This window comes from Nelusetta ayraudi, unplaced genomic scaffold (genome assembly GCF_046127955.1).
Source record: "Nelusetta ayraudi isolate G7.1 ecotype Tasmania unplaced genomic scaffold, CSIRO-AGI_Nayr_v1 ptg000134l, whole genome shotgun sequence".
NCBI lineage: Eukaryota > Metazoa > Chordata > Actinopteri > Tetraodontiformes > Monacanthidae > Nelusetta > Nelusetta ayraudi.
The window spans coordinates 585,478-612,171 of NW_027466184.1; the positions used below are offsets into that span (position 1 = coordinate 585,478).

The 26,694-nt window shown below is 53.0% G+C and overlaps 1 protein-coding gene across 1 annotated transcript; it reads right to left on the reverse strand.

The window, feature by feature from the left end:
* Positions 1–25,690, reverse strand: ttbk1a (tau tubulin kinase 1a). Its single transcript, XM_076051313.1, has 17 exons — positions 25,021–25,690; positions 23,838–23,919; positions 20,932–21,090; positions 20,123–20,270; positions 19,692–19,765; positions 19,216–19,356; positions 18,651–18,755; positions 17,169–17,234; positions 16,409–16,501; positions 16,189–16,314; positions 15,608–15,762; positions 15,273–15,495; positions 14,755–14,927; positions 13,460–13,800; positions 12,627–12,811; positions 2,713–4,160; positions 1–1,087 (listed from the first exon to the last, which is right to left on the reverse strand). The coding sequence occupies exons 2-17, from the start codon at positions 23,838–23,840 to the stop codon at positions 649–651; spliced, it is 3,879 nt and encodes a 1,292-aa protein (XP_075907428.1). The 5' UTR covers positions 23,841–23,919; positions 25,021–25,690; the 3' UTR covers positions 1–648.
* Positions 25,691–26,694: the final 1,004 nt, after the last annotated feature.

The window sequence follows — 26,694 nt, forward strand, 5'->3', positions numbered from 1 at the left end:
AGCAGTCACATGACCAAGACTTTACTGAGAGCGACCCCAAGCACCTCCTCTCTCCTGCACCCTGTTTTTCTCATGCGTACAAAAACAGGCGTAGCGCCACCAAGTGGGAACAGAAGGTTTAGAGACTAATTTACACTTTGCTCATCGCGATAAAAAATAAACATGTCTTTATGGGGGGTGGAGGGGGTGTGTGACTCTATTATATACAATTCAGGGCTTAAATAAATTTAAAGACGCATGCCCGCTGTGTTACGGAAGCTTTCGTCACGTGATTGTCCACCTGATTGACCTGATCGTCTCTTTCTGGACCACATTCAATGGAAATAATAATAAAAAATAAAAAAAACGCAGCTCAAATAATTCATGTCGCTGATCGCACGCTGTTTTCCCCCTTTACAGGCCCTGTGTTTTATATATTCACCATGCAACGTGATCCAAGCAGGTTACTGTCAGTCAGCAGAACTAGGAGGAGGGGGGCAAAGCTAGCATCTGGTTAGCACCTCGGCGATAACGCTAACTCCCCCCCCCCCCCGACCCGGCGGCGGTGGAAGCCCCGGTGCAGATCCGGCCGCCGGCTGTCTGAGAGTGAGAGGGTGTCGGAGTGAGATGAGGTGAAGAGACTCTGACGGGCCGACGCGTCTCCTCGTATTATCTCGCCGCCGCCGCCACCGTCTTCTCCCGGCCGCCCGCCTTCCCTCTGCTGGCGCCACCGGCTGCTTTGGTCTTTATCCTGGCGGCCGCGGTGGCGGAGCCGGATCCCTGCAGGGCGGCGGCGCCGGCTTCCTGCGAGGCGCTGCGCCGCATGCTGCTGGCGGTGCGGGGCGGCAGCACGGGGGCGGTGGGCGCTCGCACCGACAGCATCTGCCTGGACGGAGCCGCTCGGTGGGGTGACGGGCTGTCAGTCCTGCAGTGGGCGGAGCTAAGGCTGCGTCGGGTTCCAAACAGGGCCTTGAGGGGGGCCCGCGGGCTGCCGGGCAGGGCGGCGGCGGTGGTGGTGGTGGCGGTGGCGCAGGAGGACGAGGACCTGGGCAGGACGGGTTTGGATCTCCGCTGAGCAGCGGCAACACCGGCTGTGTTCTTCTGAGCCCTGCGGAGAGAAGAACCATCAACCGTTTGAGTTCTCGACTGAAAACCATCCGCCCACCCATCCAACCATCCACTCATCCAACCATCCACCCACCCATCCATCCATCCACTCATCCAACCATCCACTCATCCAACCATCCATCCATCCACTCATCCAACCATCCACCCACCCATCCAACCATCCACTCATCCAACCATCCACCCACCCATCCAACCATCCACTCATCCAACCATCCATCCATCCACTCATCCAACCATCCGCCCACCCATCCAACCATCCACTCATCCAACCATCCACCCACCCATCCAACCATCCATCCATCCACTCATCCAACCATCCACTCATCCATCCATCCACTCATCCAACCATCCACCCACCCATCCAACCATCCACTCATCCAACCATCCACCCACCCATCCAACCATCCACTCATCCAACCATCCATCCATCCACTCATCCAACCATCCACTCATCCAACCATCCATCCATCCACCCATCCATCCATCCACTCATCCAACCATCCATCCATCCACTCATCCAACCATCCACCCACCCATCCACTCATCCAACCATCCAACCATCCATCCACCCATCCACTCATCCAACCATCCACCCACCCATCCAACCATCCATCCACTCATCCAACCATCCACCCACCCATCCACTCATCCAACCATCCATCCACTCATCCAACCATCCATCCAACCATCCATCCACTCATCCAACCATCCACTCATCCATCCATTCATCCAACCATTCATCCAACCATACATCCATCCATACATCCAACCATCCATCTACCGATTCATCCATCCATACATTCACTCTCCCACACACCCAACCATCTGTCCATCCATCCATTCATTTTTCCATTAATCAACGCACCCATCCATCCACTCATCCACCGATCCACTCATACACTCATCCAACCATCTGTCCATCATCCATTAATTTCTCTGTTCATTCATCCATCCAACCATACATTCACTCTCCCACCCACCCACCCATCCGTCCAGCCAACCATCCACTCATCCAACTATCCATCCATCCATACATTCACTTTCCCACCCACCCATCCATCCAACCATCTGTCCATTCATCCATTCATCCACCCACCCATTCATCCATCCACTCATCCATCCATCCATCCATCCAACCAACCCTCCACCATCCACACATCTATCCATCATCCACCCACCCACACATCCTTCCATCCATCCATCCACCCCTCTTCTACACCCGCTTCCTCTTGCACTCATGGTCATGGCTCACAGCTGGTGAAGGCAGGGTGGCACCCTGGACAAGTGGCCAGTTCATCGCAGGGCCTCAAAGAGAGAGAAACAAACACATGCAACCAACCACATCCCATACACATCCACACACTCACACACACCTATGAACAATTCCCAGTTTTTGGGCTGTGGGAGGAAGCCGGAGAACCCTAAGAGAACACACACAGACACGGGGAGAACATGTGGGGATCCGAACACTGCGCCAGTAACAGGAATCCAACCATCAACCTTGGCATTCAAAAGCCCCATTTTTTCTTATGCTGAAACCTATTTGAATATCAATCCAATCAAATGTCAAATCAATGAAATCACTGATAGTGTGAGGACACTGACCCTTGAGCAAGGGAGCGACCGGCCGACGTCTCTTTGCCGAACTCGGCAGCGGTTCTGGTTCCGGCCAGTTCCGATGGAGGCCTCCTCAGGGTCGGGACGGGTCGGGGGATGCGGCTCCGGCTCCCCTTGGACGCCTCCTCATCCATGGCCTTGAGGCGGCCGCTCCTCCGAGACTCGCTGGACTGCGTGTGCTGCGTGTCCTCCTCAGAACCGGCGGTGGACGGTGTCTCTGAGGTCCGGCGCCGCTCCTCGTCCCCGGATGACAGCGACAAGGACGACGTCCCGGAGAGAATCCTGCTCCTCCTGCTCCTCCTCCAGCGGTCCTGCTGCCTCTGGACCAGCAGGCGGCCCAGGTCCTGCCCCTTGGCTCGCTGCCGGAGCCGGGTCCGAGCCGATCGGTCCGAACCCGGCTCCTCCTCCTCCTCTTCCTCCAAGACCAGGACGGGGATCCGACTCCGGATCCGGGTGTTGCGAAGTTCTGCTGGGGGCGTCTCGGCGCCCCCTGGTGGAGAACCTCCCGGCTCTGGAGCCGGTTCCGGGTCCTGGACTTGGACGTTCTCGGGTTCTGGTTCTGGCCCGGGTGCCTCCAGAGGCTCCACCTTCACCCTCTCCTCCACCATCACCTCCTCCCCTGCCTCTTCCTCCCCCTGCCCCTCCTGCTCCGCCTCCTTCTCCTCCCCCTCCCCCTCCTTCTCCACCTCCTCCACCTCCTCCTCCTCCTCCTTCTCCTCCTCCTGCTCCTGCCCATCCTCCCCAGCATGGCGGCGATCCACTCCGTTGGAAGACATGACGTTGAGGTGCGAGGTCTCCGCGATGTGGACGAAGGTTCGCTCCACCTTGGTGAAGGGCGGCGACGCCGGGGCCGACGGCCGCAGGTCCGAGCGCAGCGCGGGCGACACACGGCCCGTCTCGCCCTGAACCGCCGGTCCTGCCGCCTCGCCCGCCTCGGCCACCAGCAGGCGCTCGGTGCGGGAGAGCAGGGCGCCGGGCATGGTCAGCTCGCCGTCAATGCCGCCGCCGCAGGGCGACTTGCGGGTGTCGCCGGGCGAGAAGAGCACCAGGGTCCTGGAGGCGTCCTCCAGGTCGGGGTCACCGGGGTCGCCGCCGTCCCCTCCCGGCCCTCCCGCCCCCCGCTGCCCCCCTTCGGCCATCAGCGTTGAGGGCGCCCCCTCCTGGCTGCCCTCCGACTCGCTCTTGGTCACATCGTCGTCCCGCGGCCCCTCCGCCGCCGCCTCCTGCTGCCCCTCCGGCTCCTCCGGCTCCTCTGAAGCGGCGAAGCAGCCGCGGCGCTGCGGCAGCGTCCCCGTCAGCAGGACGGACAGGAAGTCGGCCCGCTTGGCGTGGAGCCGCGGGAGGAGGTGGAAGTGCTGCTTCTCCTCGCTCGGGCCTCTGGTGCGATAGTCCGGGGACGGTGGCGAGCAGGCGTTGGGCTCGGTGGGTGACTGCACCTGGCGAGGAGAGCAGGAGGAGGAGGAGGAGGAGGGGGAGGACGAGGGGGAGGAGGAGGAGAAGGAGAAGAAGAAGAAGAAGAAGAAGAAGAAGAAGAAGAAGAAGAAGGGATTAATGGAAGTCAAAGCTTCGATCAAAGTGTTGGAGCTGAAACAACCTCAGATTCACAGATGAAACTTCTGGAGCTGCAGAGGAGAAGCAGGAAACTCCAGAGTCCCAGCCCCGCCCCCTTCTAACCCTAGAGTTCCAGCTCCGCCCCCTTCTGACTCCAGAGTCCCAGCCCTGCCCCCTTCTAACCCTACAATTCCAGCTCCGCCCCCTTCTGACTCCAGAGTCCCAGCCCCGCCCCCTTCTAACCCTAGAGTCCCGCCCCCTTCTGCTGCCAGCAAGATAGATAGAAAGATAAGTACTTTATTCATCCTCTTCCGGGGAAATGCAGGTGTCCAGCAGCATGCAGTGAACGCCATACACAACCAAGCACTCTTAGACACATTACATAATAAAGAAACCGCCATAAAGTAGTAAAAAAAAAAAGTTGATAAATAGTAAATGATTAAATAAACTCAACCCCTGCCTTCGCCCTATGACAGCTGGGATAGGCTCCAGCAGACCCCCGTGACCCCGAGCTCAGGACTAAGCGGGTATGGAAAATGAATGAATGAAAAAAAAACTGCTATCAATACAATAAAGTGCACAATAGACAGATCTGTTGTGCAGTGTCCTCCTGAACCTCTCAGTTCTGAAGGACATCGAGAGCAGCCAATCACAGCGGTTACTTTGCTGAGCGACCACAATGTCATGCACGGGGTGACTACTGTTGCCAAGGACGGACTCCGCCCCCTTCTGGCTTCAGAGCCCCAGCCCTGCCACCTTCTGGTCCCAGAGTCCCAGCGCCGCCCCCCTCTGGTCCCAACTCTGCCCCCTTCTGGTCCCAGAGTCCCAGCTCCGCCCCGCTCTGGTCCCAGCCCTGGCCCCTTCTAATCCTAGAGTGCCAGCCCCGCCCCCTTCTGGTCCCAGACTCCCAGCTGAGAGTCACAGCTCCTCCCTGTTTGTATGTTATCCAGTGACTGAACACCTTCTGTAGACTCTAATGTCTGCTAACGTGGAGGGGGCGGGGCGATGAGGGGGTGGGACAGGTGGACTAAAAATGTACCAATTGGTCAAAGCCCCAGAGAGCAAAGCAAAGGAAGACAGCAGGGACAGACGAATGACCCCCAAAACCATTTTAATGCCATTTGGTTTGTACACAAGCGAGTTGAGATTGTCTCGGTTACACACATTGATAAAAAAGGCACAAAAAAAATGCATCGCAGAGTTGATGGTTAGACGGCACGCAGTCTGATCTCGGGTCAGTTCAAGTGTTTCCCTTTGCAAAGATTGAACATACAGCCTGTACATACACACTACAACCCGGAGAGTTTTCATGCTAGCAGCGGCTGACGGCAGCAACCAGCCGTTTTCTACACTTGTGTATACCTGTACAGGGTCAGCAGTGTGATTTGGGAAAGCTGTTAAATACATGCTTTAGCAGTAAATGATACAAGCAGCACTGTACGGTGGTCGTTTGCGGTAGAAAAAAAAGGTATTGTACAGGTGAGATACTCCAGCGCGCCTCCAGTCCCTCCCACATAAACTCTGAACTTATTGCAAAAACTGTGGAGGAACATTCAAGACGTTTTGTCAGATGTTTGTTTTTGTGCCTGTACAACAACATGGAGGATGGAGTTTAGTTCAGTTTCGCTTAGCCTAGCTAAGCTTAGCCTAGCTTAGCATGGCGCAGGAGGGCTAGCCTAGCACCATCGGAGCAGGGAACAGATTCTTCAGATTCAAACACATAATGTTGTTGTTGTTGGTGGTGGTGGTGGTAGTGGTGGTGGTGGTGACTAAAGAAAACTGGTTAGCCTCGCCCGATGTGTGTCAGTTGGCTAGCGCTAGCATGTGTTAGCCAGTAGCTCTGGCTAACATGTGCTAGCCAGAGGATTTGCCTCTGGCAACTAGTCGTGTAACAAACTAGGTCATTGGGAGGAGGAACAACGTGTAGGCTGAACCGCTCCTGGACACAGAGGAGAAGACAGATGTTTGAGAGTGCCCCCCCCGGTGGTGAAACACAAGCTGAACAAAGCTAGTGTGACGGCTGCCCTCTATTATAGACAGCATCACCCTGTTTACCCATAAACACCAGCACGGATACGTCACATGTGCATTAAATATAAATTGGGACGTAACGACAGTAGTAAATAATGAATAATTGTAAATAAATGAGAGACAATCAAACTTTTTGAGAGAAACTCAGAGAATTAATGAGGTATAAATGTTTGTGATGGACGGTGAGTCAAGACGCCACTGCTGCTACGATCCCACGAGTCTGGGGCTACAAGCTAACCATCCAGTTCAACCGGCAATGTGCCGCAGTTCCCGATTCGAAGGCTCCGTCGGGCCCTCGACCTTCGCTGCGATTGCGCGAATGGATGGACGATGAAACGCTATCGTGCTAAGTTTCAGCATCCACTGAAACTAGCTTAAACTTAGGTCGTAACTCAACAAGCGCTAAGCAAGCTGTGTTCTAGCAGCGCAAGAAAAACAAAAATTGTCGAAAAAAAAAAAGCTGCAGTGAATCTTTGAGAGGGCAGAGTGCAAAAAATAAAGTGTCTGGAGAAGCTCCGTCTGCACCCGGTACATTCTGTGAGCGGAGTGCACCATGCAGAAGCCAAGCAGCATGGACACGAGGCTAACGCTAATCTTTCCGGTGCATATTTAGTTCATGTAGCCCTTAAAAACACCGCAGGATCCCCTTTAGGCTTCCGTCACACGTTAGGTGAGCATCTGAATGAACATCCACGACTCACGACTGCAAAGGCAGAAACTTTCAGAAAACATTCAAAGAGAAAAAAAATGAAACAAAACAACGTCTGTTAGCAGCAGCGGCGGCGGCGCGTCGTGACTCAAGGAGCTCAAATCAAAGCAACAAAGTGTCTTTCACAGCAGCAGCGTCTGAAAACAAGAATGAATATTGCGACAGTTTTCACATTTTTCTTCTTTTTGTACCAACACAGCATGGAGAGACAAAGAAGCGCCCCCCTTCTTGTGACACCCCTCCCCCACCCCCGCAAGTGGTTCTTGCGTAAAAGAAGATTTTGTAATTTATTGCATCAAAACTAGGCCCACCCCCCCCCCCCCCTCTGTGTACCTCAGTCATAAAGTGCAGCAGTGATGAAGAGGAAGCACAATGAAGGTGAAGCCCACCGTCTAACAACTAAACCGACAGACAGACAACCTACTGACAGGAAGTTCCGCACAGCACACCGCAACCAATCAGCATCCGGCTGCCACCGAGAGGAGCTCAAACAGCCCATAGACCAGCCAACCAGTGTCCCCGCCAAACAAAAACAAAAAAACAAAAAAAACAAAAACATGCAGGAAGTCAGAACAAGAAGACGCTAGAAGAAGTGTGAGGTGGAATCACGGTCATCTCTTTGATTTCTAGCGCTCTGTGTGTTTGCGTCTGCAGCAATGAGATTTGGCTGAAGCGACAACACGTTCGAAAGAATAAATGTACAATACAATAAATGCTCGCTGAACGATTGCCGAATCTGAACTCATCCGCAGACACTCACTCACTCACTCGCCTCCCCCGCATCGTCCATGCAGCCCTCACAGTGAAGCCCTCACAAGCTAGCACCTGTTTTACAAAAAAAACAGCAAACCCAACTCGCTCCGTGTGGCAAATTAGCATGCTAACATTAGCATGCCCGTGCTAAGCTTAGCATGGGGGGAGGGGGGCGGGGGTCGGGGCTGCTGATTGGTTGAAGTGGTGTCTCTTACGCCCGTAGGAGCGGCGCTAACAGCCACGGGTCACTGACAAGGGTGACTCCCTCTCCTCATCCTCACCACACGGGGGCGCCAAAACCCGGGAAACAATTTGAAAAAAACAAAAGAAAATGAACAGCAACTTGTGATCAATGTGGGTAAAGAAATAAAAATGGATGTGAAAATTGAGCAGAAAAGCTGCTTTTACTTCGGATAAATGTTTTTTTGTTTGTTTGATTTGCGTTTTTTTTTTTTTTGAAAAAACTCCTGTTTAAAGTTATAATACTGTGTGTGTGTGTGTGTGTGTGTGTGTGTGTGTGTGTGTGTGTGTTTTGTGTAACGCTGCGTCTCCGTAGTAGTGAGTCTGTTTTTTTTTTCCGTTGCGGCTTTTTATTTTGTCCTCAGTTTGAGTCGTGACGCCTTAGCCAACGCAGCGCGACGCGTTCAGGGTCCTTCAGTGTCGGTTGAGGACGAGTAGCGTCGAAGTGGGGAAGCGGGGGGGGGGGGGGGCCGTATTGCTCAAGGGAAAGCAAGGGGGTGGGAGGTTGTGGGGACAGGGGGGGGAGGCAGGTGAGTGAGGGTCAGGGTGCAAACCTGGCAACCCAGTGGCCACAATAATAAGACAAAACTCCTCCTGGAGTCGGTAACAGTCAGTCTGACGGCAGCCTGGCGCCCCCTCCTGGTCATGGGCCAAACATTCAGCTGCTCCTCCCATTCCCAGTGTGTGCGTGCGCGCGTGTGTGTGTGTGTGTAGGAATATGGCTTTATGCGTAGTTTTTTTAGTGTATGCACAGCCAGCAGGGGGCATGTCTCCAATCAGGGATCAGTATGTGTGAGTGTGTGTGTGTGTGTATGTATGTGCATGTATGTGTGTGTGTGTGTGTGTGTATGTATGTGCATGTATGTGTGTGTATGTGTGCACGTGTGTGTGTGTGTGTGTGTATGTATGTGCATGTATGTGTGTGTGTGTGTGTATGTGCATGTATGTGTGTGTGTGTGTGTGTGTGTGTGTGTGTGTGTGTGTGTGCGTCCTCTCAGCTGCTGTTCTTGTTCATGAGTTTGGCTAACATCTGCTGCAGCTGCGTCCGAGACACGTTGAGCACCGAGTGTCTGCTGCTGCGCGGGCTGCCGGGCGCCACCTGGTGGTGGTGGTGGTGGCGGCGGCGGGCGGCAGCAGCGGCTGGCGTCACGTGGGCGGGGCTGCTCTCGGCCGAGCGGCTCCGCTGGATGAAGCCGCCAGGGTAGAGCTCCGTCTCCAGCGTGGACGAGGAGAAGACGTAGGAGGCCAGCCGCCTCAGCTGGTTGGGCCGCGGCTGACGGCGCTCCTCATCCAGCTGCAGCGGGCAGGCAGACGGGCCAATCAGAGGGGGGGCGGGGTGGGAGGGGAGGGGAGAGGAGGGGAGGGGGAGAGGGGGGAGAAAGTGGGTGGGGTTAGCCAGTGGAGAGAAAAGTAAAAAAAAGAAAAGAAAAAATAGAATAAAAAAACTAAACATAGACAGTGTGACCAACCACAGTCTGACTTCCTGCCCTCAGCCCCTCCCCTTCCTGCCCGGACTTAGACAGGAGAGAGCCCATTGGTCGCTCTCTCGCATTTAAAGCCCGCAGCTGATTGGCTTCGAGCGTATGGAGGAAGGGGGGCAGAGCTTGAGGCAAGAAGCAACAGGGTTCTCTATAGGTACAAGACAGGTGAGCCTGGCCCCGCACAACCTCCCACTCCTCCACCCCTCCCCACTACTCCCCCCTGCCCCCCCTCCCCTCACAGAGAAGAAGCACAACGTCACCGCACGACACTGATCTCTGTTCTCTGATTCGTCAGGAAAAACAGATGCAAACAGAAAGGTTAGGAGGAACAGAGGAGAGGCGGAGTCATCAGGCACACAACACAGACACACAACGGAGGAGGAGGAGGAGGAGGAGGAGGAGGAGGAGGAGGAGGAGGAGGAGGAGCAAAGCATAGCAGGAGGAGGAGGAAGAGTAAGAGGAGAAGGTATAGGAGGTGGACGGGGAGAAGAAGAGGAAGGAGGAGGAGGAGCAAAGCATAGCAGGGGGAGGAGGAAGAGTAAGAGGAGGTAAAGGAGGAGGAGGAGAAAAAGGAGGGGTGGAGGAGAAAGAATAGAAGGACCAGGAGGAATAGGTAGAGGAGGAGGAGGAGAATGAGAGGAAGGAAGAGGAGGAGGAGGAGGAGGACAGAAGACTGCTCCTAAACTGTGCTTACCCTGAAACATCACTTCTTCTGCTGTTGTCCACATGGCGCCAAGCTCCGCCTCCTCCACACTGTGCTCGTTTAAATCAAAAGAATGTGGGCGGGGCATCAGTGGTTACGTGGAAAGGGGAGGGGGAGCGGGGGAGGCGGGAGGAGGGGGCGGAGAGCGACTGGTCCCCAGTGTTTCAGCGGTGACCGGAACGCAACGGAACGCAACGCAACGCAACGCAACGTAACGAGCATAACAATGATTTTACCTGGCTGATCATGTGAACGTGCGGCCCACGGCTGTTGGCTGTTCAGACGACAGCCAGGGGGCAGCGTTGCCTCCAGGTTGTGTGTGAAAGCAAACATTCGCGTCACGTTTCTTCCTTTCTTGGCTGTAATTCCCTGTGTGGCCTATAGAGGGAGTTGGGGGCGGGGGCAGTGTCTGTGCGAGTGGTCTGATTTTGGTCCTTGCTGATTGGCTGCTGGTTTAGAGGCGATTCTGTGTTTCATTTGTTTAGTGACAAGTGCAGATGCAAAAGTGTTTTTTAAACAATCTTTCAGTAATTATTTTTAGAGCAGACTCACTGTGAGGATGTATTTTTATGTGCGTGTGTGTGTGTGTGTGTGTGTACATGTATGTGTGTACATAGTATATGTGTGTGGGTGTGCGATTGAAAACATGTTTTTTTTGTTGTTTTTTTTAAATGTTGATGTCAACCAAAACTCAGTGAAATCCTGAGAGCAGCTGAACCACAGCGCCCCCACCAGGACAGGATGGGAGAGGCCGACTTCCTGTGTGAACTCTGAGGACTTCCTACCACCACAGCTAACAGCCACTCAACAGAAGAGGAAGAAGAAGAAGGTCTCACACTCTCTTGTCACACTGACTCTCATGGAGTTGCAGCGCCTCCTGAGGGACGGGGTGGTACTACAGCCACGCGGCTCGTCTCCACCTCGAGGTCGATCGGCTGTCCCTCCCCCGCCCCTCCCACACACACACACCAACACACACACACACACACATACACTCATCCCGGACGCCTGCTAGGTCCACCCACTCACACTTGACTCCGCCCACCACTGACAGACAGACAGACAGACATACAGACAGACAGCCAGCCTCGTCCAGCCGGACTTGACAGGAAAAGGAAGGACAGGAAACGAGCTCCCACAAACAGGAAGTGCCACCATGGGCTCCGGGCAACCACCCACAGATGGGCGGAGGAGCACCGCAGCCTGACTCACTCGCAGCAGTCTCACTCGCAGCAGGCTCAGCAGCAATGAGAAAGCAAGCAGTACCATGAAAGAACACCAGGGGGCGGTGCAGTGTCGACATGACAACAAATCCCACAACAACAACTCTCTCAAGGAGTCAACAACTGTGTGTGTGCGTATGTGTGTGTGTGTATGTGAGCGTGTGGATGTGTGTATGTGTGCGTGTGTGTGTGTTTGTGTGTGTGTGTATGTGTGTGTGTGTGTGTGTGTGTGTGTGTATGTGTGTGTGTCTTGGCTGTTGTCACCCCTTCACAACAGAACGCCGTCAGAGTGAAAGTGACCCACGCAAGAAGCACAGAAATACTGGAACAGTTGGGGGTTTGGGGGGAGTAGCTCCGCCCACTGCTCCGCCCACTGCTCCACCCGCAGCCAACCACCAACAGGCTCAGCTCTTCAGCAATGACAAACTCCCATGATGCTTTGAGGGCCAAACGGGGCAGGGCAGGGTTCCTTGTCTGCACTGCCTGGTCAGCGGCGCCCCCTGCTGGCACAGAGGAGGTCGACACCTCGGGGGTCAGAACCATCGTCCCCATCCCAGAGACAGATGACCAATCCAGCAGTGAGTCTGTGAGGCCCAGGTGGACACGCCACCCCCACCCCAACCCTAACCCCTCCTGCCTGACCCGACCCAACCTGACTACTCAACCCTTGCCCCCCTGCCCCCCACCCAACTCAACCCGACCTGGCCGATCCATTTAACCCCTACACCCGAAACTCTAAACCCAACAAGACCCACCCAACCCCACCCGACCCGCCGACTCAACTACACCCACACTATCCGACCCTCCAACCCAACCTCCTAATCTTACCTGACCCGACCCAACCCAACACACATACCTGACCCCCCTACTTGACCAGACTCCCCCACCTGACCCTAATTGACCCGACCCGATCCGATCCTCCCAACCCGACCCAACCCCCAAAACCAACCCAAACAGACCCACCTGACTCACCCGACCCCACCCAACCCCCCGACCCAACTAGACCCACCCAACCTGAGCCCCCTACCCAATCCATCCTAGTTTGTTCCGGACCTCACGGACTCGACTGGATTGGCCCTCCTCCCTGCCTTTCCGGCCAGCAGGTGCTCCCTGCTCCAGAGCATCCCCCCATGGGCCACCTCTGGCACTCCACCGGGGTCACCTGCCCGCGGCACTAAGCTCTCCTCCGATTGGCCGGCCGAGCTTCTTACCTGTCTCTGAGGTCCGATGGGCTCGGACTCCCGGCGCCGGGGGCCTCCTGCGGACGGCAGGGAGTGGCAAGGCGAATGGGCAGGGCTTCCTCCACTCCTCCGCGACGCCTCCTCCTCAGTGAGCGTCAGCATCCCTCGGCTGCTCTCCCTGCCGTGGGTCTTTGGTCGCACCACTAGGTCGCCCCCTGCAGGACGACAGCGTGTTCAGCACCTCCGAAATATCAAAGTCTTTACTTAACAGTTGAGGTCTGGTTTGCTTACTCTGTATACAGATGACTATTGGACGGGGTTCTTTCTGATGTATGAAACAATATACAAAGATCAAGGGTTTGGTTCCATTTAGCTGCCATCTTGCACCGCTATATTTCTAAGGAAGCCTGGTGTGGACAATCCAGCTGCCTGACAGCAAGTTTTGTAGTTAGGGTGGACGCTGGCATCTTCAAATAAACCAACGAAGAAGAAGACAGTGGACAAGGTATCCAGGTTTGGGTGTAGTTCACTAACAAGCTCAGGAGGGGCAGGGAGAGTTAAAGACACTGCAATCTGAAATGTAACCACTTGATGTCGCTGTTTCTTCTTCAAAATCTCCAAATATTGCACGCTGGACCTTTAAGTAATTCCATTTCAAATTTATCCTTGAAAGTGTTTTTGTAGGGTACAGTCCCCTCAAATAAAATACCGTCCCAAGGTCAAATGTCACCGACAATTAGGCATAAAGCTACCGTCTCATCAAAAACCCTTTGGCCTGAGTTTGGCCTTCACCGCCCCCTGCTGGGGCTCCTTGGAGCCAAACCCTTTTTTCCCTACACAAGATCCTCTGCTCCGCCTCCTACCTCCTGCCCTGAGTCTCCGCCTCTCCTCGTGCTCCTCCAGGGGGCGCAGCTCCTCGGGCTCCTCGTCGGTGGTGCCCGACGTGGTGGGCTGGAAGTCCCTCAGCTCGGTCTCCTTGTCGATGATGACCCACTCCTTGCTGTCAAAGTCCTCCTCCTCGGCCAGCGGCACCGAACGGATAAAGGCGTTGCTGTGCGCCTCCTGGTCCACCGACGCCACGGACACCTCCTGGCGCCCGCTGGCCTGGCGGTCGCCGCGGCACCCGGGGTCCACGGACAGCATCTGGGCCGGCTGGGAGGAGTAGACGTGGCGGGATGGTGAGCCCAGGATGTCCATCCTGGACCTGGAGGTAGAGCAGGAAGCAGGAAGTCAGAGGGTTTGAACTTTGACCCAGCGAGTCAACTCTGAGGGGCTTCCTCACTCTGGTTCCCATGGGTTTATTATGAGATACATAGAACATAGGTGCCAGAATTTTGGCCCTGGGCCAAATATGTGTAATTACATTTGGCCCGCGAGGCAATACAAAATCACTACTAGAGCTAGCCCGCCGCTATCGTACACACGTACTGCTAATACTGCAATACCCTGATATACTCTGCTGGTATTGTGGCAGACAACTTACTAAAAAGTAAAGTTTTCCTGATGCACTTTTTCTTGCTACTCCAAGGCATGGACTTGAATGGTTGCACGTTCATTGAAAGAAATTATTATTAGTTCATTGGTTTATTATTCTTTTTTTAGGGTTAGTGGTGAAATTTAAATCAGGAGGCTACAATATCATTTTTATTTACATTTTATTTATTTTTGATGAGTTTTTTTATTTATTTGAAATTTGATTTTGCACGTGTGCAATTTAAGTCATTTATTGTATAGTATTAGGCTGTGTTGGTTGTATATTGAGATTGAAGCAAACCTTTTTTTGGGTCCATATAAAAAGGTTCCCTGTTTTATCGGGAGGAAGATTTTTCAATAAATATCAATGTTGGACTCAGACTTTGTCTAAGTTTTACATTTTGGCTCCACTGTATATTTGAGTTTGACACACCCCTAGTATAGAGGATTCATTTCATAGATACATGGAAGAATGGATACCGGACTGCCAATATGGCTGTGCAGCGATTTCCCCCCCAGTGGTCACTGGAGATACTACACCCAAAGATCACATTGCGCCCAAGAGCACTTTTTTTTCCTATAGACCTCAACGCCAAGCGACTCCACTCCATGGGTCTTTTGTGTCGACCTAATAAAAAACGAGGCTGCCGAACCTCTAAACCTCCTGCCAACAGGGGGCGCTCACCTCTGTCCGTAGGCGTCGGCTCGGCACTCAGCGGCGGACAGTCGCTCCGACTCGGGACTGTTGACCCGACGGTACCGAAGTGACCGGCCCTGACCGGTGGGCGACTCAGGGGCTCCGCCGCGAACCGGGGAGACCGGACACACCACCCGACCCCCCTCCTCCTCCTGCGCCCCCTGGAGGAGGAAACAGGAAGTGACACAGCAGGTGAAAACAGTAATAGCTGTCATGGGTTCAACCTTTTATACATTGCCTTTGTGAATGGTGTGCTAAAGCTAAAACTATATACATGTATGTATATACATATATATATATATGTATATATATATATATATATATATATATATACATATATATATACACACAGTATATGTATATATATATATGTATGAGCAACAATCAGGAGGAGGGGGACGCTCCCCCCACCCCTGAATATTGACGGGTATTTTGCACACTAATGTTTAATGTCTGCACGATCTCTCAAAGACAAATAAAGTTCTCGAGTCTTGAATCTTGAGAACCTTGTTCAGGCTGATCCGCAGCCGGTTGCGGTTGAAGTCCGTGTCCTCCCAGGCTTCACCGGCCTCGGCGGTGGGCGGGGCCCCGGGGTCGCCGGGCGGCCGGCTGGAGGGCGGGGGCGGTGGTGGGGGCGGGGCGTTCTCCTGGTCGCTCAGGTGCTCGTCCTGCAGCACGTCGTCCGTGTTCTCGCGCTGCAGGTCGCCTGGGACTGGCGTGACGATGGCCCTGCAGAGGGAGGTGGCGGTCAGCAGGTAGGAACTCCCTGTCTGGCCATGAAGCAAGGAAGGAAGGACTGGGTGTGTGTGGGTGTGGTGGGGCGAACGGGGCATCGTCTTACCCCACCATGGCGGCGGTGGGCCGGGTGTTGTGCTGCGGCTGCGTGGAGCCGCTGGTGGACAGCGTGACGTCACCTCCTCCCTTCTCCCAGTCGAAGGGCTCGTTCTCCGTGATGATTCGCTCCTTCATGCTGTTCTCAAACACCGACATGAGCAACTGGCCAGAGAGACAGAGAGGGCGAGGCTGGTGAGCCAGGTGGGGGCAGGGCAAGGAGGGAGGGAGGGGCGGAGCCATGAGGGATGGGGTGGAGCCAGGGAGGGTTATGGAGGGGCAGGGCAAAGAGGGTGTGGGTCTGGGAAGGGTGGGGCCAGGATGGTGGGGGCGGGGCCCAGAAGAGTGGGTCTGGGAGGGGCGGGACCAGGAAGGAGGGGGCGGGTCCAGGGAAGGAATGTGAGTCCGGGAGGGGCGGGGCCACGGAGGAAGGGTCTGGGAGGGGCGGGGCCAGAAAGGAGGGGGCGGGGGCAGGGATGGAAGGTGGGTCTGGGAGGGGCGGGGCCAGGGAGGGAGAGTTTGGGAGGAGCGGGGCCAGGAAGGAGGGGGCGGGGCCAGGGAGGGGCTGGGAGGGGCTGGGCTTGGACCTACCTGATAGTCCGGCTTGGTGTAGTAGTCCAGCGCCAGGACGTGCTCCAGGAAGACGTTGAACTCAGCCGGCATGTGCTTGAGCAGCATCCGGTGGTCGTAGCGCTCCTTGATCTGGCCCACCTGCTCCTGGAGGAGGACACACAAGAGCTTCCTGGTCAGAGCAGGACCCTCACATGGTGGCAGTGGGGATTTGAGGGAGGGGGGGGCAAACCGACAGTACCTTGTCCTTGATCTTCCTCCAGGGCAGCTGGCCGACGGCAAACTCCACCAGCATGTAGAAGAGCGACCACAGGTCGTCATGGCGACCCATCTCCTGCAGGTGGTTGGGGGATTCAGGGGAGGGAGCAACACAAGTCACTGCGAGAGCTGGCTCACCCGTATTATACAGCACGTGTGCCGTTAACACTACAAATCCCAGAATGCTCTGTTTGTATTTTGCAGCATCAGTCAGCACAGATGTAGTTGTTATGTTTATTTTCACGTTTATTATTAGCTCGTGGGAAAAGGTTACTGTTGAAATTTAAATCAGAAGGCCGCAAATAAACAAAGAGCTGTACGATTTTTATTTACGTCTGTTTTAATGAGTTTAAAAGTTTTAAATTTGAAATTTGATTTTGCATGTGTGCAATATGAAGTAATTTATTGTATAGTATTCAGCTTTGCTTGTTCCATGTTCAGGTTCAAGCAAAACTCATATGGGTCCATATAAAAAAGGTTCACTGTTCTATCTGGAAGAATATTTTTTCAATAAATATCAATGTGGGCCCGTGACTTTGTCCAAGTTTTAAATTCTGGACCCATTGTGTATTTGAGTTTGAAACCCCTGCTGTAAATAGACTGCACTTATATAGCGCTTTCCAGCACCGTCATGGTACCTCAAAGCAGTTTACACGACAAAAAAAACACAGTCAGACTTATTTGTGTGCGTTAGTTAGCTAGCTAGCTAGCTAGTTAGCTAGACCGAGTCCAGCAGTACTCGCCTTGTTTTTGTGGGCGTTGACAGAGGCGTAGCGGACTGTCCCCCTGAACCCTGCCACCGTCCTGGGCTGAGCACAAGGAGGGAGAAGAGTTAGCCGGCGCCTCAGCGCCACAACACCAGAAAACAAAAACAAAAGCTACTTCCTGTGTGCCGTGTACAAACAGGAAGTGGAAATCCTGCCAGGTCTTTCATCTCCTCCTATGACAGCCAAACGGTGTGAACAACTCATGAAATACGGTTTATAAACATCAATAGCTTACATTAGCTGCAAGGCTAAAGGGGTTAGCACACACCCTTGATGAGTCAGAGGCTATGCCAGCTAGCTGCACGCAAAGGTGAGCGGGTGAGCGAGGGTGAATTTGCGACAGGCGTGTGCTAGCAGCTCCAGTTCTCCTTTAGTTTTCATTAGTAGGACAAACAGTTTGTTGTTAGCAGAGTTACTGTTGACGTCTGTACCATCACAAACTAAACTCCCGGCTGGCTGCCCGCTGTGGCCCCCGGTGCTGTTGCTACAGAGACCACTCACATCCCCGGTAACCATGGAGACGATGGGGGAAACGGGAGGCATGCACGTCAAAATCATAAGTCCAAAGGAACACTGTAAAAAAAAACAACAACAACAACAACAGAAACAAAACAGAAAAAAGACAAAATAACACGACTGCAACATAAAAGTGATGTGAACGTCAGAATTAACTGAAAACAACAACAGTCATCGGTAACAAGGAGTGAGGTGGGCAGAGTCACTCCGCTGACTACCCCCTCCACCTCCTCCTCACCCCACCCCCGAGGTCACGCAGCGTCTGGAGCTAGCTTACTGTTAGCCTCTGTTAGCATTTTGCCAGGGGAGAGAAACCAGAGGCTGCAAGGTGGAGGGGTCAAAGATGGTTGGAGAGAGAGAGAGAGAGAGAGAGAGAGAGAGAGAGAGAGAGAGAGAGAGAGGCAGCCTGAGGTCTCTTGCCCACTGACTCATGTAGGAGGGGGCGCTAAAAATAGCTACGAGCTCAGTGTGTGTGTGTGAGAGAGAGAGAGAGAGAGAGGCCACTGCTCAGAGGGTTTTTCACAATAAAACAATTTTGTTTTGTAATTAAAACACACACACACACACACACACACACATACACACACACTTTGACACAACTGTAAAATAATTTACTGAAGGAGACAGAAACACAAAGAATGAAATGATGGGAAATATTACGTGGGACATATTTAGAAAATAACACATTTGACGACTAACGGTGACCGTCTCACTCTAACATTTGGCGACACCTGTTCAACTTCCCGCCATGTTGAGTGCCATTGGAGTTTCTCTACTAACACCGTTTATAAATGTGAGCAATAAATACATGGCAACTACGACAAAATGTTTCATTAAAAAGTGAAGCTGGTTCTAGGTTTGGATTTTGGACACCAGAACCACATTTTACGTGCCGCTGCTACAGACGGCCACGAAACTCCGATCAGCTCCAGAGGTTCTTACCGGCCGGACCTCTCCGGTGGTGTTGGTGTACTGCCGCGCCAGGCCAAAGTCCAGCATGTAGCACTTCCTGTAGGTGGAGGGAAGTCGACCCATGGCGAAGTTGGACTGTGGGACAGAAGCGGTGGAGGGGGCACGGGGGGAGGAGAAGGGGGTGGAGACGGAGGAGGAGGAGGAAGAGGACGAGGAGGAGGAGGAGGAAGAGGAAGAGGAAGAGGATGATCAGGAAGAGGAGGAGGTGGAGGAGGAGGAGTAGGAGGAGGAAGAGGAGGAGGAGGAGAAGGAGAAGGAGGATGAGGAGGAAGAGGATGATTAGGAGTAAGAGGAGGAGGAGGAAGAGAAGAAGGGGTGGTGGAGGAGGAGAAGGAGGAGGACGAGGACAAGGAGGAGAAGGAGGAGGAGGAAGAGAAGAAGGAGAAGGAGGAGGAAGAGGATGATTAGCAGGAGGAGGAGGAGGAGGAGGAAGACGATGATTAGGAGGGGGAAGAAGAAGTGGAAGGCAGCGCACAGGGACGGAAAGCTAGCCTAGCCTAGCGTAGCGTAGCTTAACGTAGCGTAGCGACAGTACCGGCTTGATGTCGCGGTGCAGGAAGCCCACAGAGTGAATGGCCTCGATGGACTCCAGGATCTGCTTCCCCAGGCGCAGCGTGGTGCTCATGGTGAAGGTCCCCCGCGGCTGGCTCCTCCGCAGGTCGGCCAGGTTGCGGCCCTGCACAAAAACAAACTGTGAGCAACGAGCGCCGGAGCAGCTGGAGCAGCAGAAGGAGCTGAGCTGGAGCATCACACTGCCTGTTGGGTTTCCTCTGCTTGAGCAAAGCGATTTGGGGGCCCTTTTTGTAGTCATTTAGCGCTGAACAAATAGAAGTTAGTTGATTGATTGATTGATTGACTGACTGATTGACTGATTGACTGATTGATTGGACAACGTGATGAATTTGTTACAAACGTTATAATTCTGTACGCTAAATCTTTCTATCAGAAACGCTTGGCGGTGTCGTTCGCGCCGTGGCTAAAGTTAGCACGCTGGTCGACGTGGCGACTCACCTGCAGCTGCATCACCACGTAGTTGAATTTGTCGTTCCTTCCGCAGCCGATGAATTTACAGACGTGGTTTTTACCTGGACAAGGAGAAGAAGAAGACGAAGAAGAAGAAGAAGAAGAAGACGAAGGAGGAGGAGGAAGAGAAGATCAACAAACAGGATATGCAAACCAAAAAAACCCTTAAAACTATAATCTTGCAAAAATCTCCTGCAAGAAAACATGTGGAAGGTGCTTAGCGTTAGCCTGTTCCCACACGCAAAACAAACAACAACACACACACACACACACACAACTACGAAAGCGCATTGCTGCCACATGAGAAAAAAAAGTGCTCAGTATTTAAAAGCTCAATAGTCAAAACATGAAACTATCACATTACAACACGTGAAACTATCACGAAATAATGTGATAATTACTACAGAGCAGAGTCTCACCCTGCAGTTTCTTCAGCACCGCCACCTCCATCTTCAGCACTTGCTTGGGCTGCTGCGCCGACTCCACCTTCAGGGCCACGTTCTCCCGCGTCAGCAGGTCCAAGGCTTCGTAAATCTCGCCGAACCCGCCGCCGCCGATCTTCTTCAGCTGCGGACAGCCGGACCGAACCTGTGTCAAGTTTCCGTCTCCACCGCCTCCAGAACCCCAGAACCCCGCAGTCGATTGCATTTCGAATCCTCGAGGCGAGCTTCAGCGCTAACGTTAGCTCGGTTAGCGATGTTTGTTTAGGCTGTTTAGTAATAATAATAATAATAATAATAATAATAATAATAACTATAATAATAACAATAATAATAATAACATGATTCACATTGATTAAATTCTGCTCCAATCCGAATTGAAATCATTTGTTTCAAAGGCATGAATGTCTGTGTTTGTGTGTGTGTGTGTGTGTGTGTGTGTGTGTGTGTGTGTGTGTGTGTGTGTGTGTGTGTGTATGTGCCTTTAGACAGTACATTGATTAGTGGAGTGCAAACTGGCTGCAGGCTAAATGCTGTGATCTGATTGGCTCAGACGGGAGATGCATTATGTAACTTCTTCCTGCTTTGGAACTCTGCAGCAGTGTGTGTGTGTGTGTGTGTGTGTGCGCGCGCGTGTGTGTGTGTTCCGTTACACACACACACACGCACAACACTTTGCCTCCTTTCTTATTTCATCCTGCATCGCTCATCCCTTCTTTTTCTCTCCCCCTCCCCCCCCCTTCCCCCTCCCTCTCCACCCCATCCCCCACCCCCTCCTGCTGACTCACCACTTTCCATCGGTCTTTGACCATGCAGTTTGGCGGCAGGATGTCGGCCTGCTCGGACGTCCCGTTCATGTTGCCGTTGTCCTGGAGGCCGGGGACTAGACACTGCATCTGCCAGCCTGACAGAACTCGAGCAGCTCCCAGCTTAAAAGAGCCATTTATCTGTCAGGTGGGGGGGGGGGGGGGGGAGGAGGAGGAGGAGGAGGAGGGAGACAGGAAGTGAGCGAGGCAGCGTGCCGCTTCCCAGTCGAAACCACAACTCCCATTAAAGCAGCAGGCACTGCGGCTGGCTGTCTGCCAGGTGAAGCCATTCTTCAGCTGCGGGTGGGGGTGGGGGAGGGGGAAGTGGGGGGGGGGGGGGCGTGTGCACGTAAAGCAGCGGGGTGATGCTCCGCCCCGCCCCCTTTCAGTCCAGCATGGAGCCGACGACGCGGCTCTCTCAGCTCCGACCCGCTCACTTCAACGCTTCGCCCCCTGTTAGCCGCCGGTTAGCTACAGTCGTTAGCATGCATTAACATCGGAAGTGGGAGGAGTCAGTGGTGGTGGCAGTGGTGACGACACAGCGGAGCCCTCTTCGGGCGGTCGGGAGAATGCGGTTAGCGTGCGGTTCCCCTTGTCTCGCTTTGCCCGCTGCTCAACTTCGTTAAAATCGGTGCCCGCCGACCGCGTCGAGATAAATCTATCAATAAAGGTTTTTTTTGAACGTGAAAATGACCTCAATCTACGATTGGGACGGGGTGTGGGGGTCGGGGCAAAAGCTCATTTAGGCTCACCTAAATGCCACCTGCTGACCCGCAACTGATAAACTCTCCACTCTTCTTCTGCGGCGTAAAACGCTGACTCGACTCTGAGCGCCGCTCTCCTCGTGGACAGACTGATTAACAGGCTGTTTTTTCTATGAGAATAAATGAGCCCTGCTTAGAGCGTAGGTGTCAAACTATTGGCCTGCAGGCCAAATTTGGGCAGTGTAATTATATTTCTGGCCCGCAAGGCAATACAAATTCACTACTTGAGCCGGCCCGCCACTGTATATACTATACAGCCCACGTCCCGCTAATACTACAAATCCCAGAGTGCTCCGCTGGTATTTTGGTGCGTCGATCAGGACAGGATGTTCATTGGGAGATCTCATTCTGACTCCGTTTGTTTATTGTTGTATTGTTTTTAAGTTTGTCATTGGCACACGGAAAAAGGTCGCTGTTGAAATTTAAATCAGAATGCTGCAAATAAAAAAAGAGGTGTACGATTTTTATTTACATTTTATTTATTTTGATGAGCTTTTTTTTTTTTTTTTTTTTTAATTAAAAATTCAAATTCAATTTTGCATGTGTGCAATATGAAGTTATTTATTGCATAGTAAAAATCTTTGCTTTTCCATATTCAGGTAGAAGCTAAATTTGTCTTTGGGTCCATATAAAAAGGTTTGCTGTCCATGTTTTACATTTTGGCCCCACTGTGACTTTGCGTTCGACACCCCTGCTTTAGAGGAGGAACGTCCGCTGGTGGTTTTCTCAATCTTGGGGTCAAAGTTGATTAAATGCGCAACAACAACAACAACAACAACAACGCAAAACATTTTGCTGGTCCTGACCGACAGGACATGTGGCTCTGCCTACCCAGGGAGATTGCGGGCTCAGACAGTGCAGGGGAGAGGTTGGGGGGGGGTCAGGGAGTGGTGGTGGTGGTGGTGGTGGTGGACTGTGGACTGAAGGTGGAGCCGCTGGATTGTTCAGCTGAAGCGACCCAGCTCAGTCCAAACCATGCTGCTCAGCATGCAACGCCGCGGCCTGTCAGTCAGTCAGTCAGTCAGTGCATGCAGAGCTCAGACACACCAGCTACTGGGTCTCCAGTAGAACCAGCCGGAGCCACCCGGGGAGGGCTGGGCGGGGCTGGGAGATGCTGGCGGGGGGCAGGGAGTATGGGGTGAGAGGGGTGGGGCTTCTCTGCAACTGCACACAGCTGCAGAGAAGTGAAACCTGAGCTGTCAATCACTGCAGAGGGCGGGACCACAGAGCACCAACACACAGGTCAGGTGTCGGGTGGCTAACAGGAATGCTAATGTAATAGCATAACACCACAAAAGTTAGAAATGTAGAGGTTAGCCTACTATGGGTTTGATGGCATTTTGCCTCTGATGATGTGGTTTGAGCAAACATTAGCTCACTTGACTGCTAGCTCGAAATTCACTACAGCTGAATGGGCGGTTAGCCATTAGCTCCAGTTAAGTGATGAGCAATCGCTAGACTGTGTTTCAGTTGTCACACTGGTCAGGATACAGAAAATGCAGCAGCAGGTAAACGGTCCATAATGACAATGGTAGCAGTGTACTTTGCGCTAACCGCGCTAGCTGCAGGCCTTAAGCTGGCTCACTAGTACTGAGCGTGTGCAAAATTACATCACCTCAGCCTTCACTGAGAAATCTAGTTTGTTGTTGCATGCTAACATTTAAGAGGAAGCTCTGTTGGGTCAATCAATCACTGGCAAAAATGCATCTCATAATATGCTACTGTATGCATTAGCTAATTATACAACACTCAATATAATGCAACAATGCTGCTGCTGCTGCCGCTGTGAGTGTGCATGTGTGTGCGCGCATGTGAGTGAGCGTGTGAGTGCGTTTGCGTGTGTGTGTGTGTGTGTGTGTGTGTGTGTGTGTGTGTGTGATGGAGCTCTGTGGTTCAGCAGTTACATCAGTGACACAACAACCAGACACACACTCTCATTCTCCAGACCTCCCTCTGCTTTTTTTTTTTCTTCCATTTCCTGTTCTTCTTCTGCTCTTCCTGTCACTGCAGGGGAAGGGGGGAGCAGGGGCAAGGGGAGGAGTAGGGGCGGGGGGGGTGCACACTGCCAGAAGCTGAGGTTTGCAGCATTCCAGGTTGGATCTGAGGAAGCAGCTCGGAGCTCACCATAGTGCTGAGCTGCCGGAAAAACCTGACGGCTTACAACAAATCCTGAGCGGCACCGTGGCCGTTCTGCTCCTCAGTTAGCCTACAAGCAGGAGCAAAGGGCACAGTTAGCCCAGAACCAGGGCAGAGGAGGGGGGGGAGGGCAGTGACATCGTGATCAAAGGGCGTGGCCTGGGCCAACGCTTGACCCCCAGGAGCCAGTTAGCCCCCCCCGTAGGTGGAGCTAACGCTACAAACGTTCGGAGGTCCAAAATGTCGTAGCAACGTTTCACCGATTTCAGCACGAACGATAAGCTAGCTGCTAATTCATATGGGAAGCGGGAAACATGCTAATGAGAGCTAGTAACAGCATTGCCAAGAGGCGGTCCAAACCATAAGTGTGCCCCCCTGCTGGCCGGCTGCGGGAGGAAACCTTCTGACCCCACTCACCGGATCGGAGTTAACAAAACAACAGCGACATCAGCGTTTTCGCGGAAGACACGAGGACAAAGTGTCAGAAACAACAGAGGGATGAAGGAGGGGACGTCTGAAAGTGAAAATGAACAGTGAAAGAGAAGAAAAAGAGCTGGAAAGGAATGGAAATAGTAATCTCAACCAACCTCCCCCCTGGCCCCCCACAAAAAAAAAGTCACATTTTTTGGGTTTAATAAAGAAAAATATAAAATGAAGTGAAATACAAACATAAAAAAAAATGACAAGACGAGACAGTCGTGTCAGCTGCTCTGAAAGAAAAGAAGAACCGTTTTTGTTCCTAAACCTGCTTTAACAATCTACCTCCTGCCGCTGGACTTTCCCCCCCCTCTTAAAAATTTAAACATCAAGCTCATACCGGCACTTCCGGTTTTACCCCCGCCCCCTCCCGTATCAACCATATTGAATCTTTTCTCTGCAATGCACAGTCATGGGGCCCCTTTGCGCATGCGCGACACAACATCCCACTGATGAATAAATCTGGCCCGGCCTGACCCGGGTTATCAATGAGGAGAGATTGGCGTGGTTCGGTTCGGTCCGGATCAGTTCCGGTCCAAACGATCCTGAGCTTCAGGTTAAAACCGCCAGGTGAAAAAAAAACATCACTGACACACACACACACACACACACACACACACACACACACACACACACACACACACAAACACACACAGTGGTCCGTACAGGCCGGACCGTGCCGGACCGGGCCTACCTGGCGCACCGTCCGCTCCTTTTCCGCCTTTTAGGAATCTTCATCTGGCCCTGGTTCCGGCTCGGACCGGCCCGTCCAGACAGCCTACCGTCCCTCAGGGCCTCGGACCCCCGCAGGACTACGGCACCATCGACCCGCTCCAGCAGCCCGCAGCCGGATCCGAAGGCAAACAGACCAAACAGGCCTCAGTCCCGCGCCAGGATCTGGTCCGGTGGCCGCTCTGGCTCGGATGCTGCAGCAGCAGCTGAGGAGTAGGAGGAGGTGATGGCGGAGGAGGAGGAGGGGGGTGAGGGGGGGGTGGGTGATGGAGGTGGACGGGGACGACGGGGACGGCGGGGTGGAGGACGGGACGATGCGGGCCGATTCCGCTCCGACCGGAACCGAACCGGTAAACAAAAGCCCGGGCAGGAGCGGATCCTGCGGCGGACCGACCCGGGCCGGGATCCGTGGGTTCGGCCGGTGTCAGGTTCTCCCGATCCAGCCTGTTTGCCCGCACTGCAGCTCTGCATCCACCCGTGTCAAACTGGCGCCCGCCAGACACGGGAACAACTTCCGGTATGTCCCTTCACATTAAAACGCGGTGCTGTAGTGCATCTGCCGGTCGATATCAATAAAATCTGTTTTTAGATCAACTCGATGTTCACCCTTCAAACTCGCAGTTCACCGCAAATCGTCACGGGCAGTGCTTTTACTTTGTGTCGATGACACGGATCCGACCAGATTAAAAACCAGTATGTGTTTAGCTGTGGTCAGTGTGCGATACACTCGTCAATATTCGGGGTGGAGGGATCCCTCCATCCTCCTGGTTGTTACTCAAGACCAATCTAAAAAATCTCGTTAAAAGCAGGAGGCCTATAATAACCTTACAATATTTCATGGATGCAAGCAGTCTACTCAACAAAACATACACAAAAATTGAATACAAGCCGAGCTTAAAGACGTTTTTAGTGACGATTAGCGACAAAAATAAACATACATTATTATTTTTTATTTTTTTTAGCTTTTTGAAAAAATATGAGAGCCCCTTAAAATTTCGCTTTGAGGCTTTCAGGGAGTCTCAGGGATTAATAGGGGGGGCTGACCCCTGCCCCCAGACTGCCGTTGTATTTCGCACACTGGCTGTGGCGAAGCCAGTGTGAGACGTGTCGTTTGCTGCAGAGTGAGTGAGATGTAGCGTAGTCGACCTGTTGTTGTTGATCACCGGAGGAACTGATGGCCTCACGCATTCCTGGCTACGGACCCCTGCGACCTGCTGACCACCCCCCAGCTGACCCCCGGGACCACGACGAGACCCCTGCACCTGGAACAGCTTCAGCCTCAGTCACACCGCGCTGCAGTGACAGACGCTCTCCAACAGGTGGAGCAAGAATATTGGCTCCTCAGAAGTTTCCAAGGTCCAGTTGGTGTAATCCGGCTTGATTTATAATTTTTATATGGACATAAAGCTCGCCATGCTGCTCATAAATACATGAATAAAAATGTATACTGACAGTACAATAAAAGTCATTTTTATTAACCTTTGAACGTCTTGTGAAGGAAGCTTTGTATTTAGGTCACTGTGGGGCGTGGCTTCCTTAAAAGATGTTATACACTGGACCTTCAACAGTTGTCGCTGCGATTGGTGGTGTCAAGTGACGTCGGCGGTAAAAACAGGAGGCAGGTTAACGCAATGAA